The 10,662-nt window shown below is 35.2% G+C and overlaps 1 protein-coding gene across 1 annotated transcript; it reads right to left on the bottom strand.

Annotated features, from left to right (window-relative positions):
* Positions 1 to 4,404, bottom strand: LOC133316316 (phosphatidylglycerophosphate phosphatase 1, chloroplastic/mitochondrial-like). Its single transcript, XM_061518054.1, has 6 exons — positions 4,238 to 4,404; positions 2,060 to 2,822; positions 1,871 to 1,948; positions 1,643 to 1,716; positions 1,441 to 1,548; positions 1 to 298 (listed from the first exon to the last, which is right to left on the bottom strand). The coding sequence occupies exons 2-6, from the start codon at positions 2,751 to 2,753 to the stop codon at positions 182 to 184; spliced, it is 1,071 nt and encodes a 356-aa protein (XP_061374038.1). The 5' UTR covers positions 2,754 to 2,822; positions 4,238 to 4,404; the 3' UTR covers positions 1 to 181.
* Between the last annotated feature and the right edge of the window lie 6,258 nt (positions 4,405 to 10,662).

Raw genomic sequence — 10,662 nt, 5'->3', positions numbered from 1 at the left:
TTTCTAATATTTCTACTCCCATTTTGAGGGTATACGAAACTAAGTTTTGGGGAGAACTTCACAAATAGAAGGCAGGTGGAAGTAATAAATTTCCCGTTTGGTAAAATGAAATTTAAAAAATTTAATAAAATATTAACATGTATGCATAAAAAAAACAAGGGCAATATTTTAGGAGATTAGTCTATCTAGGACGTGGCTCTTTGACACACGGCATGGGATCTGGCAATGACTTGTGATCAAGTGGCTTCAACCCTCTTCTAGACCAATAAGTTACAAATGAATTCTCTAGCTTCCTCACCTATCATCACAATAATTAAAACACAGGTAATCAGAAAGAAATGTTATTACACTCCTATTTCTTCTTTCAAATGGAAATAACTGATAAAGTATAACAAATTCATCAATCTTCATATATTAAATTATATAAGGTTTGAGCTAAGTATTGTCAATCAGATTTCACACACCAAGCCTTTCCAAAAACATGTACATAGGGGGTTACAACCTGTCGTTCCAATGGCATCAATACTAAACTTCATTCTCACTCTTGACGTATCTTTTATCACTAAACAACGAAGTCATATACATGCTTCTAAATTGCAGCTATGTCTGTCGTTGTGTTGCAGGCCAATTGCGGTCAATGCAGTTCACAATTATGGCCTGAGGTGATTGCAGCAGCCACCACAACAAAGATATCGTGGCAGCATGTGACACCAATTTAAAACCCTGGTCATATGAGATAGACTAGAATGCACTCTTAAAGACACTTTTGGACAGATGAAATAGAGATACGAAGCTGGAGTTACAGCTCCTTTTCGGATAGGTAATAAGCAATAATGATCAATGATTCCTAAGTCAGAACATAGGAACAAGAAAAGATGGGGAAATCGATAAATAGAAAATACATATATCATAGCTTTTTAACTGATAATAATATGATCATAAATTCCAGGTAACTCTACAAAACAATTATAAGGGATCAAGCAGGGCAAATGATGACATTTGCAAATACGACAATGATGAAATTGAACACACTGGATCTATTACCACTTACAAAATCAATATAAAATAGGGGATACTACATGACAAGCTTTAACAAGGCATTGTTGAAAAAATCAGAAATTCATGAAGTTAACAAATAGAAGAAAGAAATTGTTCAGATATGTTACAATGAATTTCCCATTGGCACATAGGATCATTGCAGATATATAACATTTGTAGTAACTCAGTTGAGTCAGATCACACTAGAAACTTTCAGGACAATTTCCTACTCAAATGCTTGATGATTGTATCTGCTCAATTATGTTCTGTTTTGTTATAAGATCTGCCAAATTGAACTCCTCATTCTCTTCTACTAACAAAATTTCTTTTTATTATTGAAAGAAAGAAATCACATCAAATACTTCTTGCACCCAAAAGAGAAAATGAAAATGAAAAACAAACCTGCTGAACAATAAATGGCTCCTCAGCAAGACTCAATGGCTCTGTCAAAATAGTTAGAAACCCATTGCGATTGCCATAAACAACGTCAGTGAAGGGCCGATCACCTACCTGCCATAAAATGCATATGGTTTAACATAAACCAGAATCAAACTTACAATACAAGTAGCTAATAGAAAATGAACACTACAAAATTTTCATGTACCATGATTAATTGTGAAGATTCACAACCAAAATGCTTTTCAATTTCTTCAGCTGTACCAGCTGGCTTCTTCACCCCTGAAGCATACATACACGTATTAACAACAATATTAGTGTCATTTCTCCCTAAAGAATATTTCACAGCATTTTAACAGAGCAGAAGATAACTTGCATTTTCAAGACAAAATATACATTCCAGAATTAAAGCTCCTCGAGAAAAGGCAACACTCACTGTGTCTGATGACTTTAATTCCAATTGCACCCTCAAGCATCCTAGCTTTTGAACCATCATGGTCATACTCATAAAGTCCTGATTCACAAACACCAATAAAACAACACAAAACGCATTGTGTGACTGTGTGAAAAACAAGTACTACCATAAAATTTAGAACAATCTCAAAATGCTTCAAGCTAGAATTACCAGCAGAGTTACTAAATACAGCAAGATCAGGACCAAACTCCAATTTACAACATTCCAATGAAGACTCCAGTGGAGGCCAGGGTGTCAAAGAGTAAGGTGCTGTAATAGTATTATCCTTGTCAAAGACAACACCCTTAAATCCCTTTTTACGCAGCTCACCCCAATCAATGTATCTTATATCGGGAACAGAAATATGGGGCAGTGCCAATTTCGGGTCTTTTAAGATAACCATAGTTGAACATAGAATCCCCTCCAAGTTGATTCTTTGGCCAAATGCTGCTTTCACATCTACCCACCACATGTTTGAGAAAAGTACCCTGTCTTCCTTCTTTTCCTTCAATTCTCTTGGTTCGTCTAATTGATGTTGATCTTGGTTTCTGGTTTTTGGATTTTGATTAGTGGTTTCTTTTGAGTCAGTGATGGGGAAGAACTGCAAAAAGAAAAGGTGTTTGTGGTTCTGATTTGAATTCGAATTGTATCTAGCTCTGTTATTGCCTTCTTGCCATTTGCTGCAATTATGGGTCTTGAGAAGAGTTAGGCCATAGAAGTTTCTGAGGGAGATTTGGCTATCTGCATTGGCAAGTGAAAGAGTTGTGAGTTTTCTCTTTTGTTGGGCATGATGATGGACGTTAAGATGGCTAGGAATGCAGTAACAGCAACTTGGAAGCTGAGCAGCGACAGCAGTTGACAGCATTTTTATAGCTTTTCTTGCTTAACTAATGCCGCGCCTACATGTTGCTATGGGTGTACACTTCAATCATCTCTATTTATAATAACAATGATTAGCATAATTAGAAATATTAAAGATCCAAACAATATTCGAAATTGGTTTTTCATTTAAAGATCAATCACAAATAAAAGGTAACATCAATGAAAGTACAATAAGGATTAGCATTTTACATCATAGATTTTGTATTGAAGATCATTTGAGAAGAAAAAAAGAAACAGGAACACCCCAATCAAAAAGAATTGATCATAATGAAGCCTTCTCAGCTAAATTTTTTTTCACTCTAGCTGAGTATTTTTGTCACTCATTGATTTTGGTACAGATGCTACCAAATAAATATTAAATGTTTGTAGGAAAAGTAAGTAATAATAATTTTAAAAGCTCTGAACTAAAACACATATCTCAAGGTCATGCACTTCAATATCCAGCTAAGATCCAGAACCTTAACCAAAGGCAAGATTTGTTCCCATCAATTATAGAGACTGTCAATGTACTATTAGTCATCACCAAAAACAGATAACGGGTTTATAATGATGCAGAAATGTAAAGATAACTTTACATATGCTCACTAATAAATGGAGAAATCATATAATTACATGTGAAATCACGAATCAAAATATGAAAGTGGGAGAGCGATACTGTTTCCTTCTGCCTTTACAGAGGCAGATTAGTGTTATGTTTGTACGCAAGGTTAAATTTTTGAAATAGTTTATAATCAAGGTCAATTTGATAATTAATTATTAAATAAAGGCTACAGTGGTCAAAAAGTCCAACCTGGTGCTATAAAGTTTTTTGTGCTAAGCGCAAGGTCTAAGCTGTTGGGCCGTGCACAGGAAGCAGCTCATGACAGGGAGAGAAAGCGCCAACCAGCGCCAACCATGGTCTAAGTGAGCAGTAACAATAAGTGGGCTCGGAACACCACAATCAAACCCAAAACTTTAAAGCATTAGATGCATGAGTTCTTCCATTTATATGATGCTCACTTAGCCTATTATTAACCAATGTGGAACTCCACCCCCTCACACTTGGATTCCTCAACATAATCAAACCCATTGTGTGGGTCTATAGTAAGCAGCTTTACTTGCATTTCCAAGAGACTGATTGGAGCTTGTGACTTCTCAGTCACATGGTTATAAGACCATATTTGAATACATAAGAAAACATTCAGTTCCACCAAACAACAACCTTAGGCTTCAATTCCAAGGGAACATACACTAAATTGATTCATGAGATATATCGCAGAGAACAAAGATATTTTGAAAATGACGGGGTTAGTTATACGGCAACGGAAGGAATGGCAGCGGAAACTATTACAAACACATGGCTACATAATTATATAGTTAAAAAAAGGATAAAAGGATGCATGTTCTAATAACTGAACCTGTGAATCTCATATTATTATATCTAAATTCGAAAGAAACAAAAAAACAGAAAGAAAGAAAGAAACTCACTAGCAGGGAATAATGAATGAGAGAGGTCAATTGAAAACACGGGAATCGTTAGTGAGTGACGATTCTGGGTTCATGAGTTTTTTTGCCCCTACTGCGCTCTTTTATGCAGTCGATCCAATGAAGATTGATGAAAGGTGATAGACAGGTTTATCACCGTGTATTCAGAAGTTGATACCTCCTTGTTTATTTGCTCCTGTATTATAAGAAAAACAATATAAATAAATAAATTCTCGTACGTCTCATTTTATCAATATTTTCCCTACTCTCTCTCGTTGGGAAAAGCACAGCATCACCTATAACTTTGTAGGACTCGTTGTTTTTATCTCATAACTTTATTTTATTTTTATTTGAGTAAATATCTTTTTTTAGTTCCTAACAGAAATCACGGTCTCCACTTTAGTCTCTTACAAGAAAAAATTAGTCGGTTAGTTCCTAACAAATTCAAAATGGATCCATTTAGTTGAAATCGTGGTCCCTCACAAATTCAAAAAATACCCATATTAATTCCTCAAAAGGACTAAAATGGGTCTACCTTGAATTTGTTAGGGACTAACTGACAATTTATTTTTGTAAGGGACTAAAGTGGGGACCATGTTTTTTGTTAGAGATCAAAAAAGATATTTACTCTTTTTATTTTTTACTGGTATTTGTTTCAAAAAAGAAAAAAAGAAAAAGAGAAATCATCACATTCGTCTTAACAATTAGGATTGTTAGAAATGTTAATGGAATGTGGTGACATAACATTTTCTGTAGATAAAATGCATCGAACATGTAACATCCCGTTTTAGAATCGTTTTGTTATCACTATATATGATATTAAATGCAATTATAATTAAGTAATTGAATTAAATTATGGATAAATTTTTCTTTTACTTATTTTCTCTTTTTCTGTTAAATAAATAATTCAAGAACTTAATCATAACTCATACATTATGTGCAACATCATAAATTAGCTTAATATCTTCCACTATCTCCAAAAGTTAGTGTAGTGTTAATTTCACTTTTTACTTTTTGGAACTATTGCACATACTCTACTAATTCATTCTTAATCATAATTATTTATGCATTCATTTAGGCACCTCACATCTACGTGATCTTAAGCCTCTACTAATTATAAACAATGGTTAATCTCAATAAAACCTTAAGTCATCTTGGGACAAGTTGAGTTAACTCCCCTAAGGTCTATTTACATTAAATTAGGCATCACAACTCATTAAAAGTGGATTTAAGTCTAATAGAGCAGGAGTAATCGATTACAATTCAAAAAGTAATGTAATACTCCACTATCACAGGAAATAATCGATTACTTGCGCTCAAGTATTCGATTACTGCTCTAAATTACTTTCAAGACAGAGACTCAAAATTTGTTTCTGCCAGCGCAGTAATCAGTTATCTTATTTGATTACTCCCTGGACAGAGAGCATAACAACCCTGTTTTACTGTATAATAGGGGTTTTAACCCCTCTCCAAGTTCATAGCATCACCTGATTGACATTTGTACGTAGTTCATGCTATTTTTAGCCATCTCAAAGCTTTAAATCTAATATCCATCCATGGACCAACTTAAAACATCCTTAACTTACACATAACTTGTCATGGATTTAACATGATCTTTACATCAATTCTCAACGTAATTCATCAACATTTATATTCACGCATTCTTTCATACTATAGCATTCATCCTTGTGAATGTCTCATCTCATAACATATATATAAGTAAATGTCCAATTACATATATCATTGTCTCTTCAACATAACTGTCATCTAAACATAAGATTACATGATCCACATACATTATTCTCTATAACCAATATACATCATTTGAATCATGCCAAAATAAACATAGCATTCATATATGCCTCAAAATACATCTCATATGCATAATCATAATAAAATTGTTTACATGATACATATACATCAAAAGGGTAAACTATAACACCTCGTATTTCTAAATGTATAATTATATAAGATAATGATAATTAAATGGTAGGATTAGTTAAAATCCTGAAATTAGAGCAAAATGGTAATTTACCAAACACGTATCCCTAGACATGAAAAAATTGAGTAGAAGGTCTCAAATGATAAAAATAATGCCGGGAATGGATTCAGGACGAAAAATCGAGTGGATAGGCAAGTTTCAGAAAATTTGATGAATAGTGATTTTTTCGGTGTAAAATACTGCGGTATAATTATACCGATAAGTGCGAAATTATGATCAGTATTTCTAGGAAATAAAAATATGGCGTGAACGAGAAAAATACGTAGGTTATGAATTTGTGGATTAAAATGGATGATTTAAGAAAGTTAAATGACGTGTGGGACCCACTTTAAGTGACTTAAGTGGTTTAAGTGACACAAAACACACAAAATCTGAACACTCTCTCTCCTCCTTCTCTTCTTCGTCGTGGAGCTTCCATGGAAATAGGTCAAGAGAGCTTTTTGAATTGCAACCTTGAGTTAGAGCCATTTTTGAGAGAAACTTCCAACTACAAAGTTGTTCCTCTTGAGATTGTGAGTGACTTTCATGTAGAGTGCACCTTGTGGGGATCATTGTGGAGGGAGATATACCCTTATTTCAGCCACGAAATTGGTGGATTTTTGGAGAATTTTTGGGGCTTTTTGTGTTGAACCATTGGTTGGAGATCACTTCCTTGGACCATTGGAGGCTATTGGTGGTAAGTCTTCCCATTCTCTTTGAGTTTTCATGGAGATCATAAAATTGATGAGGGTTTTGATTATGTAAGTTGAGTTGTGATAGTTAGGAGCATTAAATGATATGTCTCCTTTGGAATTAAATGCTTAGAATGATAAATGATGATGATTGATGTAATAAAAATTATTGTGATTTGGGAATTTTAACTTAAGCAATTTTGTGATGAGATTTCAAGACTTTATGAATTGGCATGATGATGAGATTGGATAATTGAATTATGGAGCATTGGTATGAATTAATTAGAGGATTAAAGGACGTGTATAAGTGTTAAATTGAATTGAAAGTCTTGGTTTATGCCTCTTGAGGAATTCGAACCATAGAAGGAATTTAGAGTAAAATGATGTGAAAAATGTGGTTTAATCAATGATTGATGTTTTAGTGCATAATTGGTGGATTGGTGAGTAAGTTTGATGAGTAAAGTGATTGAGTTAGTTGATTAAATTGTGAGATGGCCTTTGGGCCTAAGTGATTATAATTAGTTATAATTCTTGTGAAATTGATGGATTGTTTGTAATTGATTGATGGTCATAGTTGTTGATCATATAGGTTACCTCGCACGGATGCAATAGAAGCGGATTAAGCTTGGAGCTTACGTGGAAGAGCAATATTTGTGGAGTTGAGGTAAACCTTTGGAACTTGGATTTTAATCCCTTGTGTGCTCCACCACACTAGTGGAAGGTTGTGGTTGGATTTTGTGTTTTTGACATTGTGTGAATATGTATGTTCATGCATTATTTCTTGATTGTGTGACATGCTTGGAGCATGTTGTGTGTGAAATTTTGTGATCTCTGGCCAGTAGATGTGTGTGGTTTGGACTTCTGCTGGAGATATCCTTTGGGGATTCCGGTCGGGTTTTGTCGTGGGGTCAACTCTGGGAGCGGCACCAGGATGATCCAAACGTGGGACTTCCGTTGGATAGGGCTCATGAGGAGTTCCAGTTGGGTTTTGCCATGGGGTCGTCTCATCCATGGGAGAGGCACCAAGAAGCTTCCCGGGAGTTATATGATGGGGTCCTTGAACGGAATCCTTATGTGGATGTTCTTGGATTTGTGCCTAGTTGTTTGTGATTTTGTATGTTATGCATTTTACATGATGTTATTGTTGCACATTGAGTGAGCCATGGGGTGGAGTGATCCTCTAGTACCCTTAGTTTACTGAGATATATTTGTATATCTCACCCCGCAGTTGGGGACATCATTTCAGGCTATAGTGAGCATGTAGGAGCTTTGGGCAAGAAGCCCGCTTAGTGGAGGATTCGAGCATGATATGCATTGGGAGAGCATGACATTTTGGAGGACTATATATTGATGCACTTATCATAGTGTTTAGTATTTTGGACTCAGGTTATGAACATATTGCATGTGATATTGCCATGCTTTTGGGTGTTCATAACTATATGCTAAGTCTTTGTAATTCATGTAGAATTTATGCCTTTTGATTATATTGGTATTTTGTGTGAGCATGGGACTTTTCCATGGCCACCTAATTGTTCTTTAAGGCATTGGAAGACTTGTGTTGTAAATAGACCATTTGATGATTAAAATGGCTAGGGTATTAGGAACCATTGTAATTGTAATATTGGATAATGAGTATGCATGATGGAAGAGCCTAGAGCCTACATTAGATCTTGCGTAAGTTGTATTTTGGGTAGTGAAGTGATAGGAGTGGATTACATCAACCATTTTGGGTTTTAAATGTTGTCATCTGTCATTTTTACAATATGGTAATCGATTACTTTTCTTTGGTAATCGATTACCTAAAACAGGGGACGCAAAATTGAGTCACTGTGTTCTAAGTAATCGATTACCATTCCTTTGGTAATCGATTACCTACTTCAGTAATCGATTACCAAAAGATTGGTAATCGATTACCCAAAACAGGGGAGCCTAAATTGAGCTACTGACTTCTACAGTAACCTTTGGTAATCAATTACCTCAAGGATGGTAATCGATTACCACAGTTTAAATTTTGAAAATAGTGTTTTTATAATCTAAAATAAATGGTATTACTTGGAGGGATGATAATTAGTATGTTTTATGCTTCCGCGAGTTTTGCATTTACAATTACGGCATTGTTTTAATTAGTTACAAAAATGGTTAATTGTTTAAAGTTAATGATGTAATAAAAGAAAAAGTTTACCCGTATTTAATTAACTCAAATACTGTGATTTTAATTGCGCTTAATACCATATGCAATGATAACATTTCTGGTACGTAACGGGCTGTTACATAAACAGTGATCATCATATGCTAAACATCATGCTATAGATGGCCTCTTACCCTGGGATACTCCCTCTCCATCTATGGAGATACCTGAAATGTATTCCCCATAATATGGGGTGAGATAAAATCTCAGTAAACTAAGGGTCCTTGGAGGATCACTCCACCCTATAGTTCACTTACTGTACAGGCATATAACAGAACATAGCAAACATACATCTTATCATAATCCATGAGCTCTTTTGTCTCTTAGATTGTTAATCTCATGGAGGTCATAATACCATTCCCATGGAAAGTTTCTCTCTGGTATGGTCCTTTCATGAGCTCCTATGTCTTATAGGCTCTACCTTCATAGAGGTCATATTACCATACACATGGAAAGGCTATACATGCAAACTCATGGAGGTCATACTACCATACCCATGGAAAGCATTAACATTCCTACATATATAAGTCTATTGTCATACATCTTGTCATATATTCTGTCATTCATCATAAACATATTCTGTCATTCATCATTTATACACGTCCTTTGTATATCTCACCCCGCAGTTGGGGACATCATTTCAGGCTATAGTGAGCATGTAGGAGCTTTGGGCAAGAAGCCCGCTTAGTGGAGGATTCGAGCATGATATGCATTGGGAGAGCATGACATTTTGGAGGACTATATATTGATGCACTTATCATAGTGTTTAGTATTTTGGACTCAGGTTATGAACATATTGCATGTGATATTGCCATGCTTTTGGGTGTTCATAACTATATGCTAAGTCTTTGTAATTCATGTAGAATTTATGCCTTTTGATTATATTGGTATTTTGTGTGAGCATGGGACTTTTCCATGGCCACCTAATTGTTCTTTAAGGCATTGGAAGACTTGTGTTGTAAATAGACCATTTGATGTCCTCCAAGGACCCTTAGTTTACTGAGATTTTATCTCACCCCATATTATGGGGAATACATTTCAGGTATCTCCATAGATGGAGAGGGAGTATCATAGGCGGCTCAAAGAACACTGACCTAAGGGTGTCTAAAAATGCATGCTTGGACGTTTAGAAGTGTTAAAAACGGAACTTTGGATGGATATCTTTGCAAAAATGCAAAACTGCATTCTGTCATGAAATATCTGGATATGATATCCGGATATTGACCCTGTGATATCCGGATGTGGATATCCGGATATCCTAGGAATTTCGGGTTATGAGCTGTTCTGTTCAAACATAAGTGTGTATTGAGTTTCTGGACCCTTGATTGGTCAATATAAACCTCTGTAATAAGTTAACTAAGTCAGAATCACTTTGATTGAAGACTTATGGCTTTGGGAGAAGCCTATGGTCACTAAACGAAAAGGGAAACATTGTCCAAATGTAATGAACTTCTAGATATTGTATATTGATGATGTTTCTGGTATAAACAGACTGTGATTGTGTTGTTTGGTGACCATGGACTGGTGCGGTCTCTTAGTTGGGATTGTTAGCTTGCGAGGTAAGCTT

This window comes from Gastrolobium bilobum, unplaced genomic scaffold (assembly GCF_033153095.1).
Source record: "Gastrolobium bilobum isolate Gb01-03AN ecotype WA unplaced genomic scaffold, APGP_CSIRO_Gbil_v1 utg86257, whole genome shotgun sequence".
Classification (NCBI taxonomy): domain Eukaryota; kingdom Viridiplantae; phylum Streptophyta; class Magnoliopsida; order Fabales; family Fabaceae; genus Gastrolobium; species Gastrolobium bilobum.
This window is presented reverse-complemented; position numbering and strand designations above follow the sequence as displayed.

Bases quoted from the DNA above. Each gene is read 5' to 3' on its own strand.
- LOC133316316 (XM_061518054.1), bottom strand. From the start codon at position 2,753: ATGCTGTCAACTGCTGTCGCTGCTCAGCTTCCAAGTTGCTGTTACTGC. The intron at 1,717-1,870 runs GTGAGTGTTGCC...TGTATGCTTCAG, and splicing joins AATTAAAGTCATCAGACACA to GGGTGAAGAAGCCAGCTGGT. The intron at 299-1,440 runs GTTTGTTTTTCA...TTGTGATGATAG, and splicing joins AGCCATTTATTGTTCAGCAG to GTGAGGAAGCTAGAGAATTC.